This window comes from Diabrotica virgifera, chromosome 4 (assembly GCF_917563875.1).
Source record: "Diabrotica virgifera virgifera chromosome 4, PGI_DIABVI_V3a".
In the NCBI taxonomy this organism is placed as follows: domain Eukaryota; kingdom Metazoa; phylum Arthropoda; class Insecta; order Coleoptera; family Chrysomelidae; genus Diabrotica; species Diabrotica virgifera.
In genome coordinates, this window is record NC_065446.1 from 95,572,019 (window position 1) to 95,598,026 (window position 26,008).

The following is a 26,008-nucleotide window of genomic DNA, read 5'->3' on the forward strand; positions in this document are numbered from 1 at the left end:
AATGGGTAAAGAATTTCAGTAAAAATACAGAAAAAGATAAAGTTATTTGGAATGACTTAAAAATTATCAAAACAGAAAAAATGTACCCGAATATATTTTTTTATAAAACTTCTTATTCACGAGATACTTTCAAGAACATTGACATCAAACAAAATAATAAAGAACTTAGGAATCAAGGACAAAATAAGGAAATCCAGCAAAAACCAGCCTTCAAAAAAGGCATTCAATCGATAAAAATAAAAAGAAAGATCTACTGGATATTTTTAAGGAAAATGCCATTACACAGGTTTATTGTAAGGTTAATGCCATTTTACCAAAATTTGCCGGAAAAGATGGAGTAGAGGAGGGGCCTGAGTCCGACTCTGAATAATTTGTATTTATTTTTATTTCAAATTAAAAGTTTATTTTTCTAACAAGTTAATTTTATTTCAAATCCTAGTCACCAGACAGACCTCTATTTACAAAAAGTAGCTAATTTATGTCGTAATTCTAAAAAAATTTTAGTTCAATAGTGTAACAATGTCACTAAAGTTTAAATTTCAGTTAGTTTAAACAAATATTATCTAAGTATTTTCATGCACTAAAATGTCCTACAGTCCTATAAAACTAAATTACTTCTTTTCGTTCATAAAAAATAAAAATTGAAAAAAATATATAGAATATAAAATACGAAATTTCTTTTTCTTCGTTTTCTCAAGTATTCTAATTTTGTACTTGTTACGCTATTGAAGTGAGGTATCGATAAGATTATTGGTTTTGGTGGTTAATATTATTTAAATATGAGTGCCAAGAAAGCTTACACTAAAAGAACTTGCTTCGTACCGGGATTTATATCGAGTTATCGTTCCGATAAAAAATTCAAAAGGGAACTTAATGAAGTTAATAAAGACTTTTTATAAATATTTGTCTTTATGTTATTTATAACGTTCATGGATTATACCTATTCGTTTGTATGTTATTTTCTTCGGTGTAAATAAAATTTGTGCCTATTATTGGTTTTTATTTTAACCTGAAAATTATAGTGATAATAGTAGGAGGATCTTGGAAAGTTTTTTTGTCGAAACAATGCATTTTTTGAGACAAAATATTTCACAAAAATTAACATTAATTTTATAAAAGTCAGACTATCGTCTGCGTAGTTTATAGACATATATTTTTATTAACTAAATTTAAACATCTGATAGGTAAGCTTTCAGAATATAGATAAATGATAGTATTCAAAAGAAAAAGCAGTTTAAATTTTGATAAAAAGAATAATTAAAAAAAAATGATCAATAAACTTCAAATTATTTAAATACCTTTTTAAAATTTTTAAAAACAATTACGTACAGTTAAGTCAATTTTTTCAACTAACAAACTTTTTGATATCAGTTACAAAGATATTAAAAAATTAATTTGCAGTTGAAATACCATTGGTATATAAATGTGGCAGTTAGATAATGTGACAAAATATTTCCGCATCAAAATAAGCTGTCCTACATATTAAAGTAATGACAAATTTAAATTTGATGTCACATCTCCATCTACAATGGTATAAAAAGAATACACTTTTTACCACACGTCGATATGTTATAAGGTTAAAATAATTTATTTTTGGCATAAAACATATTCAGCTACAATCCACCAATAAATTAATGTCTAATTACGCTAAAAACAAAAATAAAATGAGTTAAATATTAAATAAGTCCATAAGAGCTAATGTATTTGTAGCACCTATTCGAACACTTGCGCCTCTAGCGGCGATTGCTGAAAGTTGAATTAGAGGTTGAAAAGTTAGCCCACAAACGATGCATTGCGTTTCCACTCCTTCTTAGAGGTCTCTATAGGTGATACAGTAGCGATCAACAGGTAGCCAAAACGCGTTCCAAGATTGCGGCTGTAATTTTGAATATTTTTTTGAGATATTTGGCACACGTATTCGTAATATAATAAAGAATGGCGGTACAGAGCCCAATTTGAAAAATATATTAATATGTGGAAATTACTCTGTAATTAAATACAAAATTAAAAAAACGAGCCTGTACCGCCAGTAGGAAGAACAAAACAATACACTTTCTTCAAATAAACTTTTTTATCCGATGCCTAGATTTTGTGTCATTTTGGAACTACTAATGAAATAAAAAATTTTAGTAGTTCCAAAATGATACAAAATCTAGACATCGGATAAAAAAGTTTATTTGAAGAAAGTGTATTTTTTTGTTCTTCTTAATGGCGGTACAGGCTCGTTTTTTTAATATTGTATTTAATTACAGAGTAATTTACACATATTAATATATTTTTCAAATTGGGCTCTGTACCGCCATTCTTTATTATATTACGAATACGTGTGCCAAATATCTCGAAAAAATATTCAAAATTACAGCCGCAATCTTGGAACGCGTTTTCGCTACCTGTTGATCGCAACTGTTTCCTCTTAATAAATTGGTTAAAAGTTATTATTATGAAAGTCAGAAAGTAACTAAATCAAAGTTTAAAGCCCCCCCCCTACAAGATCCTGAAGAAATTTTTGTCATAATTTTATTACTAAGCTACTATTTTTAAGTAATAATAATGAGCGCCAGCACGTATTAGGCGGCCGTCTATGGTGAGTGCGAGAGAGATGCCATTCTGGCAGTCCAATGGGACATCTTACTCGCACTCACATTTAAAGCCGCGTCAATACGCTCTTACGGCTTATTGTTAATAATTAAAAATAACAGCTTAGTAATAAATTAATGACACAAATTTCTTCAGGATCATATAGAGGGGCTTTAAACTTTGATTTAGTCACTTTCTGACTTTCATAATAATTTTTAACAGAGTTATTAAGTCTTAAAAATGGCCATTTTTGCGGTTTTCAGATTTTAAATTGCTTATAACTCGAAAATCATCAACTTTAGAGAAAAATTATAAGAGACCTTTTTTGTCCAGAAGGGTCTAAAAAACCTAAAACAAAGTTTGTCCAGACTATAAATAATAATTTTTTCAATTTGATTAAAAAAAATTGTTAAAAAAAATTTTGAGCACTTTTTTCGTGGGCGATTTCTTGAAACATATTCTGGGGTGTATTACAAATGTGATTATGCAAAAAAATCTCATGTGCATATTTTTTCCAGCGAATCCGCCGTTTTCGTCTTGTCTATTAGTACTTTTCACTTCTGGCTCTGTCCGTCCATAATATTCTAAGCATTCGACGCAGGCACCACATTTCAAACACTTCAAGTTTGTTAATTAAACTGTCCTTTAACGTCCATGCTTCCATTCCGTACAAGAACACAGGCCAAACGTTACACATTTAGCATCTTGCATCGGAAGTTGAAATCCATACCATATATTATGGGAAATAACTAGAAGAAAATAACTTCACAACAACATTAAAAGTTTTTAGCTTTTAGTTTTGGTGACTACTATTTTTATTATTTAAGATATTTATTTTTATATTAGCACTTATTATTTTTAATAATACTATAGCTACTCTTGAGTTTAAAATATACAGGGTGTCCCGAAAAGATTGGTCATAAATTATACTACACATTCTGGGGTCAAAAATAATTCGATTGAACCTAACTTACGTTAGTACAACTGTGCTCAAAAAAAAGTTACAGCCCTTTGAAGTTACAAAATGAAAATCGATATTTTTCAATATATCGAAAACTATTAGCGATTTTTTATTGAAAATGGACATGTATCATTCTTATATCAGGAATATCTTAAAACAAAATTATAGTGAAATTTCTCTACCCCATAAAAATTTTATGGGGGTTTTGTTTCCTTAACCCCCCCCCCCAAACTGTTGTCTACGTTCAAATTAATTAATTATTGTGGTACCATTAGTTAAACACAACGTTTTTAAAACTTTTTTGCCTCTTAGTATTTTTTCCATAAGCCAGTTTTTATACAGATGCGGCTTCTTTTTATTATGTTTACATAAAAATTTTATGGGGGTTTTGTTCTTTTAAACCCCCCAAATGTTTGTGTTCGTTTCAATAAAACTATTATTGTGGTACCATTAGTTAAACACAGTATTTTTAAAACCTTTTTGCCTGTTAGTCTTTTTTTTGATGTCACTTTTTATCGAGATGTGGCTTCTTTTTCAAAATATACCTAAAAATGTAAATTATAAATAAATTTTCAGATTTTAACAGGTCTCTATAATCGTACTTAACCATATACAAATATGTGGTGGATTCGACAAATATTGAAAATATCTCGATAAACACTGGCTTATCGAAAAAGTACTAAGAGGCAAAAAGTTTTAAAAACAGTGTGTTTAACTAATGGTGCCACAATAATAATTTAATTGGAACGTACCCAAAAGTTTGGGGGGTTTAAGGGAACAAAACCCTCATAAAATTTTTATGGGATGCACAAATTTCACTTTAATTTTTTTATAAGGTGCTGATGCCATAAAAATGCCACATGCCCATTTTCAATAAAAAATCTCTAAAAGTTTTCGATATACGAAAAAAAATCGATTTTCATTTTGTAACTTCCAAGGGCTGTAACTTTTTTTGTGTACACTATTGTATATAGGTAAGTGAGGTTCAATCAACCTATTTTTGACCCCAGAATCTGTGGTATACTTTATGACCAATCTTTTCGGGACACCCTGTATAACTGTTCATTCCATTCAAATTTGGTAGCTTATACACGTGGAATGATGAACTCCATATTAATATTCACACAGAGAAAGGCAGCTTGTAATAAACCGATTATTGACTTTCGCAAACTGAGTGCAAAAACGTGTAGCTGTTATGACAGGTAATTTTCGTTATTATCTAAAAATATTGAAACTGACAGCATCGTAAATAAAGCAAGCGCGCATATTAATTTTATTGATATTTTTTGGCCTCTTTCAGCAATTTCTTTGGGTACTGTTAGAAATTCTGCTACATAAGGTCGTGAAGATGACTGGAAGATTAGACTTCAGTAAAATACTCATAAGATTTTGTTTATACGATATATGATCAAATAAAAATGTTTGTGATGTGGCAAAACAAAACTTTTTTCAGATGCCATCTCTTACACAGGTCAACATGAATTTTGAGTCTGAGTTCTGTACCACTGATTTTGATTATTAATGCCTAACTAAAGAAAGAAAAATATTTTTTTCTAATGAAGTTTGCTTTTGTTCTTACCAGAACGAAATTTAAATTTTATGAAAATGCTCTATTTTTTATCATAAATTAACTTAGTTACCCATCATGTTCTCATTATATTCTCCTTGATACCGTTGTCAGAAGTTCATTACCTCTTGGTGAAAGCGTTCACCTTGCTCTTCGGAATATGCACCCAAGTTGTCTTTAAATTGATCCAAGTGAGCATGTAGTATGTGTACTTTAAGACATTCTGCAACCCATGACTTTGAAGCTGTTACGCATAATAGAAATAAACTCTTTGTAATTGTCAGCCTCTGACAGTTTCGGAATAATTGTTTTAAACATTGAAAGGCCTTAGAATCTTGACGAATAACCTTGACGAACTGCTTCGTGAGACTTAATTTTACGTGCAATGGAGGCACTGAGGCATAATGAGGCTCCACATTTGAAACTCACACCGATGAGACAATGAGTGCTGCTGGTAATGAAGTACATCGGCTCTACTATCCCATAGGCAAAGGTAATATGGATATTTAGTGTACCCGCCTCACATTCGCACCAGAAAACCAGCCATTTTGCAATTCCCTATCACTGGCCAGACGTATTCTTCATATTTTAAAACTTGAAGCTACATTTTAACGCTCTCCTAATTTTCTTTGAGCATTACAGCATGAGCCAGAGGAAGTGATGGAAATTTATTTCCATTATGAAGAAGAACTGTTCGAAGATTCTTGTAGAGCTTTCAAACAAAATTTTTTGGCTCCTACTTAAAAAAATTCTCCACAGATATAGCAAGAAGAATCCACGTTATTTTTACACTTTTCGAAAGATATTTTTAGGCCTCGAGACACATAAATTACGTTATTCCATTGCAATGCTCACGCGAACACTACCATGTCAGTCTGCCACTTCTAGCCTGACACCCACAGTCCCCCTTCACCCCTCATGGCATCTTGAAGCGTTTTACATGTCTGCTCAGATGGGACAGGGATAAGACTAACTACTGGAATACTGGGGGGTCAAAATAGGGCTATCTTTATCATCTTTCTTGGCTTCTATGCCATATTTCTCTTCGTTTTCTGTAAAACTTAATTTCAGTTGCATTAGAAATCTAGTTAATAATTTTCCAAAGGGTTATAGAAAATAAAAATAGATACATTTTCAAAATATTTATTTTTAACCTCAAACTTTATTTTTATTCCTTTGAGAAAACATATTTACAGACTTTACTATTAAGAATGACAATTAAAATTTATAACCTTTACATGACTTCAATCACAAAACTTTATCGGGCAGTGTATTCCAAAACAAAATTTGACTGAGCTGTCAAATGTCACTGCCATTTTATTTAATTTACAAAATACGGTTTATTTTCAAACATAATAATTTTAGACAGCTACAATAGCATAACAGTACTTTTAAATATTAAATAAACGTTACAAAAACTAAACCATGTTGAAAGCAAAATATCTCTACAAAAAATTTAAAATTTTACCAACTACAATTCTTATATTTACATGGGATTTATTTACTTTTATTTAAAAACAAAGAAATACAGTACCTTATTCTCATTTTCACATACGTCACAGCACTACTTAACCAAACTTTCCATTCAACACGGGGCGGGGCAGGCATTCAATTCATAACGACGACACAGGGCTTCTAAAATGGGACAGGAAAAAACAGGAACAAGACTATTGAGACCAAACATCTCATCGGGACTTTAGTACGAGACTTCAATACGGAAACTTACGCAAACAAAAAAACAGACCACACGCTACCATACCGGCTAGGTACAACTGCGTCACGCTATTTGCACTGCGATTTTCACCTTTAAATCCAACATTATGGAGTGAAACTTTGCACGGGTGTTCTTCAATGGTTATAGAACAAAGGATAACCATCCACTGGATCTAACACAGCCACACAAGACAATTTTAAGCCGATAGGTAGCGGTCTCTGGAGCTCCACTGCTGGCTGACCTGTTACCAGCTAGAGGGTACTTGTGGAACTAACTTCTCCGCGCGGCAAAATCCTTCACCGCTGCGAACCTGCTGCGTACTTGTAAGCAAAATTCGTCCCTATCGCTGCAACAACAACGAATTTGGGACCAGTCCAATACGTTATTCCAAGGGGAAATAGGTACTTTCTCAATGTTGCGTAACAATTTGAAACATTTCAAACAGGGGCGGCTTAGGATACTTTTAAAGATAAATAATCCTCACAAAATAAATCAGAAATTAAGGTATCTTGTTGGGGATAGGATATAAAATTAATGTTGGAGTTTTTTTAAACGCCACAATCTTAAATGCAGCGGCTACAAGGTACAAAAGCAAATGAAGGGTCAGGGAGTCAGGGGGAAGAACGATGAATGTCTATCTGGAAGCATTTTCAGTAAAATGAGAAACAAAGTTACATATTCATTGCTTTTCCGCTTGCGACCAATCTTGTGAAGTATTTTTAAGACAATTCTCATCGTTAGTTTTCCTTGACCATTCACAGGTTGATAGTACTCTTTCTAAGCTAACAGATTGCACAAAAATCGTAAAATGACCAAAAATTTACATTCATCGTTTTTCCCACTGACCCTTCAAATGTTATTTATTATATTATTTATGAACTTTCTGCTTAATTTTCGATGCATATAATCAGAAAATATTTACTAAATAACAGACCTGTGTTATCAACCGGTTGTACTGGCAACCAATTGAATTATTTATTGTACATCTACAAGTACATACTTAAACATGCTTAATTTAAAAACTATTGATGTATTAAATGTGAATTCTTTGCTGCTGTCTCAATGTTTTTTGATTATTTTTTATGGAAAATAAAGAAATAGATATATTCTCCTCATCATCTACCTTTTCTTCTTCGTAAGGATGTAGTGGTGTTATGTAATTTTTTTGACTATTACTGTTACACCAGGGAAATAAGGCAAAAACATACCATGTTCGGGACACTTAAGCAGCCAGGTTGCAAATGGATTTTTTGGGTACTATATGCCTAATACATTATAAATACAAAAATGCGCGTCACAATTTGGAAGAGAAATTTAGTTATTAACAAATAGAGGTCAAAAATGAGAGTTTTTTCGTTTAAATCGCTACAGGTAAAAATAGGGTAATTAAATTTCTTATTTATAATATTTTTCTTTTAGTAGATGAGCCAAGGTTTAAAATAGCGTTTTTTGAATTTTTGTCCGATTATTTGTTGCTTCGGATATTGCAAAATTAAACTAAAATTTCGATAATAAAAGATTTGCTTTAACTTTTGCGAAAATGAATTTAGGACTTTCATATTGCATGAAAAGTTAAGTCAAACAGTCCATACAATGTACAAAAATTTTTAAGACGATGCGTCAATTAGTTTAAATTTTATTCAATTTGTTTATCCCAAAGAGCTTTTTTGCAATGTTATTGTTCAGAAAATAATAATGACACAGCAATTCTGTAAAAACAACATGAAAGAAGAATAGTCATATTTTCAACAAATTTAAAAAAATCATTAAAAAGTCATTTTTATCACTCAGAAAAGATTTTACTAAAATAGAGTCATTTTTGGCTTAAAAACAATTTGAATAGCTTTGTTAATATTGACTGTAGGCTTAAACTACAATGGAATTTGAAAAACTGGTATTTTTATACGAATTTTCAAAGAAAAACTTTTAGCCTAGGTTAATTACGGTCAAAGTTAGCCACTTTTTTATTTAATTGACGGCTACTTTGTTTATAACAATTAAGCAACCCAACTAGAGCCATTTTGAAGTTGAAGATATATAGGTTATGTGTAAAAGTTTGAGTAAACTTTGAACCTCAACAGAGTGGTTAATAAAGCTTTAAAAATGGCGTCCGAACGGAATTAATTCGTGGTCGGTGGAGGGGAATTACTAAAATACGTGCACTTAAAAAATTAAACTGATTCTGAAAACATATGCTGCGATTAATATCGCTGCAACTTGTTGATGGATTTTGATCATAATCTTTTTAATTTGTATGTACTCGTAGTCTTATAGAGTACGTTATGTACACACAATCCCACCTAACATTACAAAATGTTAGGGGGAATTCCCCTTATCACTCAGGGATATGAAAAATAGATTACGACCGATTCTGAGACCTACCGAATATACATATATAATTTCATAAAAATCGGTCAAGCGGTCTTGGAGGAGTATGGAAACTAACACTGTGACAGAAGAATTTTATAGATGTAAATATATAGACGGCTATTAACAAATAGAGGTTGGTGATAGGAGAGTGAAAATTAAGGGTTGTATGTATTTTTTAATCCTACATCATATAAAATTAAGGTAGATAATTTTGTTCAAAAAAAAAATAAAAAAAATGTCAGGGAGGCAACCTCCCTTATAACTTATGGGTATAAAAAATAGATTAAAACCTCTTCAACGTCCTACAGGATAAACGTGTAATATTTTATAAAAATCGGCCAAGCCGTCTCGGAGTAGTATGGTAACTAACACTGTTACAGGAGAATTTGATGTATATAGAAGTAACTGCGAATTAAATAATAAAAGTGGCTAACTTTGAACCTAATTAACCTAGGCAAAAAGTTTTTTTTCTGAAAATTCGTATAAAAATACCAGCTTTTGAAAGCCTAATGTAGATTTACTCTATAGTCAATATTAACAAAGTTATTGAAATTGTTTAGAAGCCAAAAATGACTCTATTTTACCAAACTTTTTTCGGAGTGATAAAAACGACATTTTAATGATTCTTTCAATACTTTAAAAATATAACTATTATTCTTGCATGTGGTTTCCACATAATTGCTATGTCATTATTATTTTCTGAACAATAAAATTGCGAAAAAAAGCTCTTTGCGATAAACAAATTGAATAAAATTTAAAAATTGACGTATCGCCTTAAAATTTTTTGTGCATTATATGGAATGTTTGACTCAACTTTTCGTGCAATATGAAAGTCTTAATGCCATTTTTGCAGAAGTTATAGCACATTTTTTATTTTTGAAATTTTAGTCTTATTTTGCACTTTCCGAAACAAAAAATGATCGGACCAAAATTCCAAAACTTACGTTTTAAACCTTTGCTTATCTACAAAAAGAAGAATATTATAAATAACATATTTAATTACCCTATTTTTACCTGTAGCGATTTAAACGAAAAACTGCCATTTTTGACCCTTATTTGTTAATATCTAAGTTTCTCGTCCGAACTGTGACGGGCATTTTTTTATTTGTAATGTTTTAGGTATACTGGGTTGGGCTAAAGAATGGAACCAAGCAAATATCTTTGAAACGAAAAGAACAATCTTTTTGAAACTTTGCATGCAAGTACAGTGACGCAAAACGCATCTGTTGCTATACTTTTTGTTACTAGTTCACTTCCGGTTTCACCGGAAATACCCTTAACTTATTTATTTTAAATGGGGCACCCTGTATATTTTTGCAGATTTTGAAAGAACTTATTATTTTTAATTCATACATACCAAATTTGGAAGAAAAAAATAGTTAAAAAGTGTCTGTAGATAATTGTTTGTATTAAAAATAAACGAGTACTACCATCCATACTAAAACTATTGTTGTATTTATTTGAATTTAGCATAGTAGGTAACTGTTACTGAACTAATTGACAGAAATAAGTTTTATTCAAAATAATTTCATTTAAGTGAAAGAGATCGCATTGAAATATTAATGATAATCGGTCATGGTGATCGTGTTAGAACTCATGACGAGGTGTGTAATATTTTTAATGAATTGCATCCTGAAAGAAATCCTATATCACGTTCAACGGTTACTAAAACATTGAAACGTTTTAATGCAGCTGGGATAGCCAAAAATTTGAAAACTGGAAGACCACGGACTGCAACGAACGAAGTTATTACACAAAATATTGCAATTGATTTAGAGGAATCACCTCAAACTTCCACAACAAATTTGGCACTAAACCATGGAATAAGTCAACGTTCTGTAAGGAGAATACTGAAAATGGAAAAATATCATCCGTATAAGATACAATTGGTTCAATAATTGTCAGATGATGATTTTGACCGACGGCTAGAGTTTTGCGAACGAATGATGGACAATTGTAACAATGACGAACATTTTGCAAGTAATGTAGTGTTTTCCGATGAGGCAACTTTTTGCTTAAATGGAACCGTTAACCGCCATAACTGTAGGTATTGGTCGAATGAGAATCCTCGTTGGATTATTGAAGCACATACCCAACATCCACAAAAGTTAAATGTTTGGATGGGAATTGTTCAAAATAGGCTAATAAATTTGAATGGTGACAAGTATTTAAATTTACTAAATAACCAAATTATTCCTGCACTTCAACAGAATGGCCAGTTACCACAAAATTTTTGGTTTCAACAAGATGGAGCGCCTCCCCAACGCCTCGACGGGTTAGGGATTTTTTGGATATGAATTTTCCAAATCAATGGATTGGACGTAGAGGATTCATAGAGTGGCCAGCTCGTTCTCCCGACCTCAACCCGTTAGATTTTTTTATTTTGGGTTATCTAAAATCACGGGTTTACGTTAATAGACATGCTTCATAGATAATGCTTGCAGGATTTGAGACAGAGAATAATTGATTAATGTGATCTAATACGTGGAGAAATTCTGGAAAGAGTGACTCAAGAATTTATTCATATGCTTGCACGTTGTCAAGAGGTGAATGGCGGGCATTTTCAACATTTGAAATGATTTTTTTTTAATTTTTATTATCATTGGTCTAATGTAAATAAATTAACCTATTTTTTAACTGTAAAGAGATTTATTTCTTGTTTAAATAGTTTTTTCTTCCTAACTTGGTATTTATGAATTACAAATCTGCAAAAATATACAGGGAGTCCCATTTAAAGTAAATAAGTTAAGGGTATTTCCGGTGAAACCGGAAGTGAACTAGTAACAAAAAGTATAGCAACAGGTGCGTTTTGCGTCACTGTACTTGCATGCAAAGTTTCAAAAATATTGTTCTTTTCGTTTCAAAGATATTTGCTTGGTTCTATTCTTTAGCCCAACTCTGTATAGTACCCAAAAAATCCATTTGCAACCTGGCTGCTCAAGTGTCCCGACAAAAACCTTATTTCTCTGGACTATGTCCAATTGTCTCTCTCCTGTGCGTGTCGTTTTGCTTCGGATAATGAGTAACCAGTCATGTCCTTTATTTGGTCCGACCATCGTGCTGAAGTTCTTCCTCTGGATCTTTTGTCCGTTACGTTGCTTTCAATTATCATTTGTTCCATGCCTTCTCTTCTTCTAGTTATACTTCCAAAAAATCTCAGTATATATTGGTGAATAGTTTTGGTGCATCTAGTTCTATTATGTTAAGTTCTCTTCTAGTATTGAATTACTTGTGCGATGTGCGGTCTATCGGAAATATTAATGCTCGGACAAGGAGTAATTTTGTGTTTTTTGCAATACCAGGGTTCTGCCATATTTTTGTGAGTCTGACTGTTGCCGATCTAGAATTGCGTCAACGGATCTCGTCTTCGCATCCTCCGCAACAGATTTAAAAAAATCAAAGTTATGCCCGTCACCTGAAGAGGGATCGCGTAAAGTTCGAAACATTGATGCTATAATATCCTATGATTATTTTAAAAATCGACCTGTCCCAGCATTTTGTTTATGTGCTAAAAATAAATAAGTAGTTAATAAGGGGGGGGGGGGTAACACTTATTCCAGCGCACTGTATATGGAGATAAACAATATAACTCCTTGCTAATTTTGCCACCTCCACACAATTGCTTGGTTTGATGGAGATTTGATTTTATTATAGATTGCACTTGGGTACATATTTATATATTTTTCCGCTTCACAGATCAAGCATTTGGAAGGTGCTTGCGAACTATAGGAGATATTGACGAAGATGATCTGTTTAGGTAAGGATGTCCATTTTGGACAGGTTGTATATTAGTGAACCCTAAGTAAAATGTGGCGTCTGAATATTATGTTTGTGCGTCACTGTGTTGCCATACTTTTTTTTATTTATTTCTTGTATAATTTCAGTGCATGTTAAAAATATAGGTACCTACAAGAATAAAGAACTACTTTATTGGTGTTTCAAAACTATTTTTAATTTATTATAATCATTCATCTGTTTGATTTATCTATTTATCTACTTTTTATAACAATTTAAATTATATTTGATTTAAAAAAATTTATACAGTTTATCTTCATTTATCTTTTTTATTTATCAGTTGATCTAGCTTTTTGTAACAATTTTAATCAACTTTGATTTAAAATGCCTCTTTTGAGCTTTTTGTATTAAAAAACTTATAGACCAGGGCGCATCTGTAAAAATATTAGTACATTTGGACGTTGAGAGGTGACTCAAATTTTTTTGCAGAAATTGCTTGGAAATAAATCAAATAATAATATTTGAGTTATCCTCCCTCTCAAAAAGGTCCGGAACATTGTTTAAATAATCAAAATGTCAAAAAATTAAGGAAAAATTCGATTTTTTTCTTCGTTTTTTGATTATAACTTTAAAAGTATTCATTTTCGAGAAAAGTTGTACTAACATAAAAGTTGCGTAATTAAATTTCCTACAACATCGAATTGGTTAAAAATTTAAAAAATAGTCACCCTTGTTGCAAAATAGCAATAATTGACAAAAAAACCATACAAAAACAAGTATTCGCATTTTACGTTTTTCAACCATTTATGCCTCATTTAGGACCTTCATATTTCACCCAGAAAAACTATATGATTCAGTAAAACAATACCGTAAATTTCATTAAGATCGGTGCAATAGATTTTGCAAAATAAATTTTGCAATCCAGCTTTCGCAAAGAAAATTCATTTTTTCAAAATGTTACAAGACTGAAAATAAAGCAGATATCAAGTTGAATTTTTTTTTTCTTATAGAAGTGTACTGTACCTTTCATTTGCAATTTTGCAAAATGAAAATCAATTAACACCACGGCGTCAGGATTTTTTTTAATTAGACATTAAGTATTGGTGCTACGCGCAGGACAGCGGATAGTTTGCTCTGATTGGGCATTCCAATGACCTTTGATAATGATTGATACATTTTAATTTTTATTACATTTCGATATAAATAAATAAATTTGTTTATTGCAAAATAAAAACACATACTTTGTCATTTGAAATAACACTTTAATTAGCAAAAACTTTCTTTGTTCATATATTTTAACTTAGAGAATAAAAGTTTATTATTTTGAAACATATGCAATTGTTTAAACAATATTTCACAAACAATAATAAAATTAGTTTCATTTTTGTGGAATTAAAATATTAAAATACAACAAAATATAGAGTAAGAAAATAATATATTAGATAAAGATTGGAAGAAATTTTGGTGGAAATCAACTTGTGTGAATCGAACACCGCTGTCCTGCGCGTAGCACCAAAAATGAATGTTTATTTAAAAAATTTTCTGACGCCGTGGTAATTAATCGATTTTAATTTTGCAAATTTCAAATGAAAGGTACTAGGTCTGGATCCCGCGTATGAAAAAAAGTTGATTAATAGCAAGCTGAAAATTTGTTAATAGCTTAAGAGTGTCTAGTCGGATAAACTTTGATATATGGGAACACTGGAACAGGGGCAGTTTTAATTGTGGAACAGGTTAAAAATTTGGAACGGTCAGACCACGAAAACGGCACATTTATTTTGTCCGACAGAACAGACTTAAACTCTCCGAACAGAGATTAAACTCTCATGAAAAAATCAGACTGCTATTTATCACCTGTCATAATTCCTGTCATTTGACATATTCTATATGTTCCACTCATTAAAACGCCCATTTGGTGATAAATAGCAGTCTGATTTTTGGCTGAGAGTTTAATCTCTGTTCGGAGAGTTTAAGTCTGTTCTGTCGGACAAAATACATGTGCCGTTTTCGTGCTCTGACCGTTCTAAATTTTTAACCTCTTCCACAATTAAAACTTCCCCTGTTCCAGTGTTCCCATATATCAAAGTTTTTCCGACAAGACACCCTTAAGCTATTAACAAATTTTCAGCTTGCTATTAATCAACTTTTTTTTCATACGCGGGATCCAGACCTATACGGTACATTTCTATAAGCAAAAAAAAATTTCAACTTGCTATCTGCTTTATTTTCAGTCGTGTAACATTTTAAAAAAATGAATTTTTTTTGCGAAAGCTGGATTGAAAAATTTATTTTGCAAAAGCTATTGAACCGATCTTAATGAAATTTACAGTATTATTTTACTGTATCATAAAGTTTTTTTGGATGACATATGAAGGTCCTAAGTGTAGCATAAATGGTTGAAAAACGTAAAATGCGAATACTTGTTTTTGTATGGTTTTTTCGCAAGTATTGCTATTTTGCAACTAGGATGACTATTTTTTAAATTTTTAACCAATTCTATATTGTAGGAAATTTAATTACGCAACTTTTACGTTAGTACAACTTTTCTCGAAAATGAACAATTTTAAAGTTATAATCAAAAAACGAAGAAAAACATCGAATTTATCCTTCATTTTTTTACATTTTGATTATTTAAGGCTATGGGTACATAATTCGCAAATATTTTACGTGTATCCCTACTTTTTCTGTCTTTACACGGCAAATTACGTGTAGTAAAATTCACACTGGTGTGGATATGTAAACATTACTAGAATGTCATTCTACTTGAAAATGTCATAATTAATTTAAAGAGATGGCTTTTGAATGTTCTTGGATAACTGTTATTTTTATAATTGCAAATTATTAATTCAGTTAATAAATGTGATAATTTTTTCACTAACTATGTTTTCAGTGATTGTAATAATTTATTTGTACAACAAAAACTAATAATCAATCGAGAAAAGAGGAAAAGTGTTAAAGTGATTTTTTAATAATATGTTGTTATTTTGGAACGCTTACAATTTTGAACATCTCTAACAACAAAATACTTGGATCACAGGATATATCTGATGTATTCTCTGCTTGGATCTTTCACAAATAATACACAATAAATAACTTTTTATTAAGTTCACGTCTTAAATCAATTATTTATCAAATACACTATATATCAATAATATTTAATCAATTTCTCAAAATATTCCCGATGCAATGTCAAATATTTAAAATTGTCACTGATTGTCAGTGTCTGACTGACAATATATGCTGACAATATTATATTCGGTTGAGTGCGTTGTAAGACAAAGACAGATTTGGAAAATATTACCACGGCATTGTGTTCATTTTTTTCAAATCCTGAAAAAACCAATAAATATTTTTGAAAAATTTAAACGCAGAATGAAAGACTAAATTATTACCGAGGGCCGAAAGTCCCTTAGAATAAATAAAAAGTTTATTTTGAATGAGATATTTGAATTTAAAAATCACACTAAATTTTCTCTTAGTTTTTTCACCCCTGTAACTTATTAAAATAAACATTGTAGAAGTTCTCAGGGACTTTCGGCCCTCGCTAATAACGTAATCTTTCATTCTGCGTTTAAATTTTTCCAAACTACTTATTAGTTTTCTCAGGATTTGAAAAAAATGAATCCCCATTTGAATAGCATTGCAGCCGAAAATACGTTCCGATCCTCTTAAACAATGTTCCGGACCTTTTTGAGAGGGAGGATAACTCAAATATTATTATTTGATTTATTTCCAAGCAATTTCTGCAAAAAAATTTGAGTCACCTCTCAACGTCCATCTCAAAACAGATGCGTCCTGGACTATTAACTTTATTGGTGTTTCAAAACTATTTTTTAATTTATTATATTCATCCTTCTGTTTGATTTATCTATTTATCTACTTTTTTATAATTAAAATGCCTCTTTTGAGCTTTTTGTATTAAATACAACATAAAACACTTTACTTTATTGGTGTGTATTTTGTAACTTTATGTAATGTGAAAAATTAAGGATATGGCAACTACATGTCAAGCTATTGGGTACACTAATATACAACCTGTCCGGAATTGGAATTTTTTGATCAGACAAACAACTGTAGTGGGTAATTTTCCATTATGCTGTCGCCAGGGGGGTACAAAGGGCTCCTTTATTAGAAGGACTTACCCAAGTTTATGTATTTTGACCCGTAGAACACGAAATTTCTGGGTAATAGTTGGTCCGGATGTCGATAAGATTGTTATGAACAAAAAACTTGCAAAATTACAAAAAAACGATTTTTAGCAAAACATTTTTGTATGTTTTAGGTCATTCTAAGTAAAAAATGTTATAACAAGTTTTTTCGTAGGATGCATAGATCTCGAGATAAATGCGGTTGAACTTTCAAAAAATCTAAAAATTACAATTTTTGAACCCGAATAATTTTTGACTAAAAAGTAAAATAGTAATTATGCTTGCAGCATTTGAACGTTCTAGTCAAATTATACCGATTTTGATTATTTTCATTGCTAAAAATGAACTTTTTATTGCTAAACAAAGCTATAAACACATAGTGCTTGAGTGATTTTTTCAATGAATCTCTCATTTAAATTCGAACGAGTAGGTACAAGTGCAAGCGCCTGCAAACAGGCAATTTGTACGTAGCATGCATTAAATCGCATGCTTTAAATCGCATGCATTGAGCACGCGTCAAAACACTTACACACTATTTGTTTATAGCTTTGTTTAACAATAAAAAAATTAATTTTTAGCAATGCCAATAACCAAAACCGGTTTAATTTGACTGGAATTTTCAAATGCAGTAAGCAGAATTGCTATTTTATTTTTTAATCAAAAGTTATTCGGGTTCAAAAATTGCAACTTTCGATTTTTTGAAAGTTCAACTGCGTTTATCTCGAAAACTATGCATCCTACGAAAAAACTTGTATGGGCCATTTCACGAACATACGCCTGTTTTGGATTACTTCGACAACGAATATTTTACTTTGCAACATAAGAAGTACGAAAGTAAATAACGCTAATAATTATTCCAATAAACAACAATGTAATTTGCAATTTACTTTCGTTCTTCTTATTTTGCACAGTAAAATATTCGTTGTCGAAATAATCCAAAACAGGCGTATGTTCGTGGAATAGGGTATAAGAACATTTTTTGCTTAGAATGACCCAAAAAATACATAAAAATGTTTCTTGAGCAAAATCTCTTTTTTGTAATTTTGCAAGTTTTGTGTTTATAACAATCTTATCGACATCCGGACCAACTGTTACCCAAAAAATTCGTGTTCTACGGGTCAAAATACATAAAACAACTTGGTAAGTCCATCTAAATAAAGGGGGCCGTTGTACCTCCCCCTGGTGACAGTACTACTTAATATTTTTTTTATTACCTTTTTAGATATCCATTTGAACGAGAAAGCTTACACGAACTTAGTCATGAACTGCGCAGGTTGTTTGCACTGGGATACAGATGGAGTCATGGCTATACTCAATGTCGATTACAGGCTATGCTCTACGCAGTACGGCATGAGTAAGTAGCTTATTTATGTTCCCAATTAAAGAAAAGACAACAAATATTTTATATAATTTTTAATAAATGACTTTTTTCGGCTATTTCGTCTATAATTTTGTTGCATTTGAGCTTAAATGGAGCTTGACTCTATATCTTGACGTATTTTCCTTACTACTTCTTCGTTTATTCTTCCCAAATCAGACGAGATGTCCCACACAGTCTTTTGCACTTAGTCGTAAGATATTAAATTTGTATTAACACATTTTCCTTTCAAGATACCTCACCAATAAGTCCAGGGCTTCTTACTAAGCCAGTATTTTTCTTGCATATAACATTTGTCAACGTACCAGTCTCATTTTGGTTTTCTTCAACAAAGAGCGATCTTTCCATGGTTTTGATCATCAGCTTAGCATGTTTGGCCATTAATATTGTTTCACTTGTTTCGGTTTCACAAGAGCCTTCATTACCAATGTTAGTTGAATTTGTTAACTACTTCAAACTGGTCCAAGGCTCTAACTTTTTGCAGTGACATCGACTATCATAATTTTTGTTTTTGCTTTATTGATCTTGAAACCACATCTATTGCTTTCCGATTACAGTAGCTACAGCAGGATGCAACATTTCTTCTTCAGATAAAGTTATTAGTATCTGTATATGTAAAGTTTAAGATGTTTTTGCCTGTAATCGAGATACCACCATTTCAATTTGTAATGTACTTTTCTCATTATAAATTTCCCACAGAAAATTGGAGATATAATATATCCTTATGGACTCCCCTACTGACTTTAAAAGTGTTGGACTTACGAAATTCTTACTCTGGATGTCTTATTCTCGTACAAGCTCTTCACCATGCTGACAAATGATCAGGAATGCCTATCAAGTGTAGAATTTTCCACAAATCTTTCCAGTTTACATAGTTAAATATCTTCTGATAATCCAGAAAACATATGATCATACATGTATATGTCATCAGTATATAAAAGAATATTTTAGGATCTGTTGATGCGAAGAAGGTGGTGGCTGTTATAAATTTTGTATAGTATAGGTACTAATATTAAGCCATGTAGAACTCCCGATTGAGTGAAGGGTGAAGTTGATAGTGTGCTAGCGAATTTAACCTGGATTTTCCAAGAAGAAAGGGAGTAATGTATGATTCCCAGAAACAGAAAAGACACCAAGATGTAGTTTTTAAATTAGGAATAACTACCAGACTCGATCAAATGCCTTCTGAACATCTAGAAAGATATCTACTGCATGCCTGTGGTGTTTATTAAAATTGCTGCTTCTATCAATCGAAACTTATAATAACTTTGCTGTATTTATTGTTTTAGCCAAACTTTCGAACCAGACTCTTGCTCACACTTAGCCGATAATGACTTAGAAGGCGCCCTTAAAGTACTAGAAGGGCAAGTTGAATTGGATCCTCAAGAGGTAGCTATTATTAGATATACTCCAAGCGCCGAAGATCCACATGCAGCTTACGCAGACGAAGTCTTCTATCCACCAGCTAACTCCTACTCACAAGAAGAACTTCGTCAAAAGATTCTAGCACCAAATGCCGTTGATTGTAAGTATTTAAGTTTAAACTATTTTTTGGGAATTATTATAGTAGGTATGTACCAGCTCGAGTTAGATCACTCATCATAAACCATTCTTTATTTTCCATCTTCATACAGGCCAATCATAAATATCTTTAATTTTCCATTTTTATAAAGTATAAGTTCCGTCTGTCTAAGTTTTCTTCGTCTTCCTGCATATCTTTGGCCAGTTCCTTTCTTATCTACCCAATTTGTGTCATTCATCATCATTCTCTTTGCCTTATCCTTATGCGGGGTCGGCTTCCCTAATTGCATTTCTCCACACAATTCTATCTTGGGTCATATCAATGTTAATCCCCTTTACCAACATGACCTGCCTTATCGTCTCCCCCCAGATCTTCTTTGGTCTTCCTATCCTACTCCTTCCAGGAATCTGCACATCAGCTATTCTTCGTACTGGGTGATTAACGTCTCTCTTGAACATGACCAAACCATCTTAACCTATGCTCTCTCATTTTGGCATCAATTGGTGCCGCACCTAGACTTTCCCTAATATCTTCTTCTTAAGGTGCCGAGACCGCTTGTCGATCGTTGGCTCTCATGTTGCGCAGCTTATTAACAATCATTGTCTTATTTACAGCCGCACGAAATAGTTCAGTGCTAGTTTTCCCAAACCATTGGCGTAGGTTTTTAAGCCAAGAAGTTGTACGGCGGCCCACACTTCTTTTTCCCATTATTTTACCTTGCATGACAAGGTGAAGTATGTCATATTTTTCTGGGTGACGCATTATATGACCAAAGTATTCCAATTTGCGCCTTTTAACCGTGTTCACTACTTCGCAACTTTTATTCAAACGTTGCAAAACCCTTTCGTTTGTGACTCTTTCTACCCAACTGATCTTCAGAATACGGCGGTAGACCCACATTTCAAATGCTTCTAGGTTTTTTAAAAGCGATTCTGTCAGTGTCCATGCTTCAACCCCGTAAAGTAGTACTGGGAATATATAACATCGGACCATTCTTATGCGAAGTTCCAAATTTAGATCATGACTGCACAGGATTTTCTTAAATTTCATAAAACTTGTTCTTGCTTTGGCAATTCTACTTTTTATTTCTGTACTAGGGTTCCAGCTTTCATTAATATGAGTACCCAGATATACAAGATTACTTACTCGTTCAATTGAGTCATTACCGATTGTTACGTTATAGTTATTATTATTTACGGCTGCCTGTTTACTAATAACCATAAACTTTGTTTTTCTTGCGTTGAGTTTGAGTCCATATATCGCGTAGAATGCCACCATTCGATTCAATAATGCTTGAAGATGTTCAATTGATCCAGTCAGCAACAAGGTGTCATCTGCGTATCTGATATTGTTCATAAGCATACCATTAATGAGTATTCCCTCTTTTGCGTTTTCCAAGACTTCATTTAAGATTGTTTCAGCGTAAAGATTAAACAACATTGGTGACAATATACAGCCTTGTCGAACTCCGCGCTTGATTTTTACTTCTTCAGAGCACTGATTCGCAACCCTAATACATGCAGCCTGGCCCCAATACAAATTTGCGATTATTCTAATGTCACTACCGTCCAGACCGGTAGTTTTGAGAATATGTAGCATTTTTTCATGGCGAACTTTATCAAAGGCCTTTTCAAAATCAATCGCGCACATGAAAACGTCATGATTTACATCTCTGCATCTTTGAATTAAAACTTGGGTTGCGAATAGTGCATCACGCGTTCCAAGGCCACAGCGAAAACCGAATTGAGTACTTGAGATTCTTTCCTCAATTTTTCTATATGTTCTTTGATGAATGATTCTAAGAAACGTTTTCAATACATGACTCATTAGGCTGATGGTGCGATAGTCGCTGCATTTTGTGGCTCTGTGTTTTTTTGGTAGTACAACAAATGAGGATTTAAGCCAATCTTTAGAAATTTTTCCGCTTTCATAGATTAAGTTGAACAATTTCGTAAGTATCTTAATGCCCTCGACACCTAAAAGCTTTAGTGTTTCTACGTAAATCCCATCTGGTCCGATCGCCTTCCCGTTTTTTGCGTTCTTTATAGCGTATTGCACTTCTTCCTTAGTTATTGGAGGACCGCTTATGTCATTTAGCGTTTCTAGTTCGCTTCTTTCATCATCGAATAATTCCTTTATATATTCTGTCCATCGTATTAGTTGACCTTCGATATCTATTATAATTTTTCTGTTTTTATCTTCGATTAGTGGAGGATTACATTTTTTATTCAGTCCTGCAACTTCTTTCAGTTTTTTGTGCATATTGAATGCGTCATAGATACGCTCGTAGTTCTCAATTTCTTTACATTGTTGTTTATGCCACTCTGATTTAGCTGATATACTTCCCTAATATACTCATTTCTAATTTTATCCTTCTTTGTCACTCCACTCATCCATCTAAGCATTCTCATTTCCGCCACATGAACTCGTTGTTCCTCTTTCTTTTTCACTGCCCAACATTCAGTTCCGTATATCACAGCCGGTCTTATGGCTGTTTTATAGAATTTTTCCTTCAGCTTCATTGAAATTTTTCTGTCACACAACACACCACTCGCTTCTTTCCACTTCATCCATCCAGCCCTAATTTTACTGCATGCATCTCTATCTATTCCTCCATTACTCTGTAATACCGATCCCAGGTACTTAAAGCTATTGCTTTTTACAATCAGTTCACCATCCAAAGATACCATTTTATTTGTAGTAACTCCATCTTTAAATGAACATTCCAAATGCTCTGTTTTTGTTCTATTAAGTTTTAAACCTTTTTCCTCCAGAGCTTTCCTACACTGTTCCAGTTTTTGTTCCAAGTCTCTTTCTCCATCTATTTCTCCATTACTCTGTAATACCGATCCCAGGTACTTAAAGCTATTGCTTTTTACAATCAGTTCACCATCCAAAGATACCATTTTATTTGTAGTAACTCCATCTTTAAATGAACATTCCAAATGCTCTGTTTTTATTCTACTAAGTTTTAAACCTTTTTCCTCCAGAGCTTTCCTACATTGTTCCAGTTTTTGTACCAAGTCTCTTTCGCTATTCCCTACTAACACAACATCATCAGCATACATTAAGCACCATGGAATGTTACCCTGTAGTTTCGCTGTTATCTGGTCCAAAACTAATGAGAATAAATACGGACTAAGCACAGAGCCATGGTGCAATCCTACTTTCACATGAAATTTAGCAGTCTCTCTCACACCTGTCCTAACACTAGTCGTTACTCCCTCATACGTATCACTCACAATCTTTACATATTCACCAGGGACTCCTTTCTTATTGAGTGCCCACCACAGAATCTCTTTAGGAACTCTATCATATGCTTTCTCAAGATCAGTGAATACCATATGAGCGTTTGTTTCTTTACTCCTGTATTTTTACATCAACTGCCTTATAATGAAAATTGCATCTGTTGCTGATCTGCCCTGCATAAAGCCAAATTGATTCTCGGATATTTCGGTCTCTTCACGTATCCGTCTATCAATTACTCTTTCCCATATTTTCACGGTGTGGCTAAGCGGTTTTAAAGCCTTGCAGTTTGTACATTGTTGCTATACAATTTGTGTATAAATTAGATATTTAGAATATTTGCACTATTTATTAATAATAATAATGCAAAGAAGAGTACCATGAGCACGAAAGGCTACATGACCTAGAGTATTAGATATTTATCTCCTCTCATCATATGTCCCATATATCTCAGCTTTCTTCTTTTAATTGTTAGAAGTACATACGTCCCTTTGCTTATAGTTACGTCCCATTACCCCTACGTTTGTTATTCGATCTACCCATGAGATCTTCAGTATTCTTCACTGTATCCACATCTCGAATACCTCCAGTCGCCTCACGTCAATTTTCTGCAGTCTCAAGTCTTCCATCGCGTAGTATAATACTGATAGCACATAGAACCTCAGCAATCGTATTTTTAACTCAAAGTTTATGTCCCGACAGCAGAGAAGCCTCTTCATTCTTGTAAATGTGCTTCTTTCGTGTTTGATTCTGATTCGTACTTCTTAGAGCTGTCATTATTTTCATTAATGGTTGTATCTTTGATACAATTCCACTAGGTACGTTTTGTTTAAAATATGATTTTTAAATTAAATTTTGTGATGTAATGTTAATGTTATACATTAACTATATTATATTTAATAATAAACACCAATAAAAAAAGACTAAGTTTTCACTCTAATGGCATATAACATATCCCACCAGAATGAAAACAATGGGAACCTTCTCTGGTTACACCTCCGAGGCTTCTACAATTTGCAAGCCATACGGATGCTGAGACTAAGGAAGATGAGGGAATTCTACAATTTACAATTCACATCACATCTGCTCAGCGCGGTAAAATTCCAACGAGACTGGTTCCCTTCATACTCCACACAGAGTAAATGTAAATAAAAAATGAATAACCATTTTCAATTTCGTTGCAAAACGAAAAAACAAAAACGTTGCAACGAAATTGAAAATGGTTATTCATTTTTTATTTACATTTACTCTGTGTGGAGTATGAAGGGAACCAGTCTCGTTGGAATTTTACCGCGCTGAGCAGATGTGATGTGAATTGTAAATTGTAGAATTCCCTCATCTTCCTTAGTCTCAGCATCCGTATGGCTTGCAAATTGTAGAAGCCTCGGAGGTGTAACCAGAGAAGGTTCCCATTGTTTTCATTCTGGTGGGATATGTTATATGCCATTAGAGTGAAAACTTAGTCTTTTGCTAGCAGTTGCCGCTAGGGCATCTATGCCATTTCGTTCGTTGCAATTCGGGACTGCACGCTGGGGTTTGTTTTGGTTGGATCAGGGAGAGCAGCATATGTGCCTCCTGATGAGAGACTAATAAGTTTCGAAACCGGTAGAGGTGCTTGCGGCACTCTCTGATTGGACTGGAATATGGTTCGGCTGTATTTTCGTTTTGCAACGAAATTGAAAATGGTTATTCATTTTTTACCAATAAAAAATTTGAAAATATTACATGTTTATATACTTTTTAATATTTTGTTGAACTTCTTACCTTAATCAGATGGAAAATATTTGGGTGCTTTTAAAACTAGTATTTTCCGATGAAAAGGTCACTAACGAAATTGTTTTGAAAGGTACTACTAGTACACTTTAGAAGATCAAAAATAATCATTTTTTTCAAGAATTTTTTTCTCAGAACCGTTAATAAAAATGAAGATAAAACTTTTTACGTATTAATACCTAACTCTTAGAGAGTACAAAAAATATATCTTTTTTCATTTATGCACGGACACTAATATTGTAGAGGGCGCAAAAGTCGAGGCCTCGAAAAATGATGGCGGAAAGTTAATCTCAGGATTGGGATATTTTAAACAAAAAAATCCTACTGAATTTGAAAGAGGAAGGTTTATTACATGACAATTTACCACAACTTGACCAAAAAGTAAAATATAAATATTTTTTAACCATGAAAAACTGAAGAAAAACGGGCGATTTTTTCACAAAAATTTTTCAATTACCGTAAAATCTTTTTTTTTGCGGAATTTTTTTACTAATGGTGGTAAATTGTCACGTAAGAAACCTTCCTTTTTCAAATGCCGTACAATTTTTTTGTTTCAAATATTCCAATCCTGAGATTAACTGTCCGCCATCGGAACTACTTTTTTTCGAGGCCTCGAATTTGGCGCCCTCTACAATATTAGTGTACAGGCATAAATAAAAAAAAGATATATTTTTTGTATTCTCTAAGAGTTAGATTTTAATATGTAAAAAGTTTTATATTCATTTTTGATAAAGGTTCTGAGAAAAAAAAATGCTTATTTTTGGTCTTCTAAAGTGTACTAGTACCTTAGAACTCATATATCATTAAAACCACAATGACATATTAAAGCAAAAAAAATTTAGCTACATTCAGAGTATGTCAAGACGGATACAAGCGCTAATCAAAGTTAAAGGGGGCTCAACAAAATATTGAAAAAATAAAAATATGTGATATTTTTAAAAGTTTTATTGGTGTTTATTATCAAATATACTACATTTAATAATAAACAGCAATAAACCATTTGAAAATATCATATAT

The 26,008-nt window shown here is 32.5% G+C and overlaps 1 protein-coding gene across 3 annotated transcripts in view; it reads left to right on the forward strand.

Annotated features, from left to right (window-relative positions):
- The window catches only part of LOC114329806 (receptor-type tyrosine-protein phosphatase N2), a 277,330-nt gene that overhangs the window by 172,060 nt on the left and 79,262 nt on the right, over positions 1-26,008 (forward strand). For all 3 annotated transcript variants that reach the window (XM_028279035.2, XM_028279034.2, XM_028279036.2), the window contains exons 4-6: positions 12,886-12,946; positions 18,295-18,426; positions 19,740-19,975. In XM_028279035.2, the coding sequence (XP_028134836.1) occupies positions 12,886-12,946; positions 18,295-18,426; positions 19,740-19,975 (429 nt within the window). The remainder of the gene's footprint in view (positions 1-12,885; positions 12,947-18,294; positions 18,427-19,739; positions 19,976-26,008) is intronic.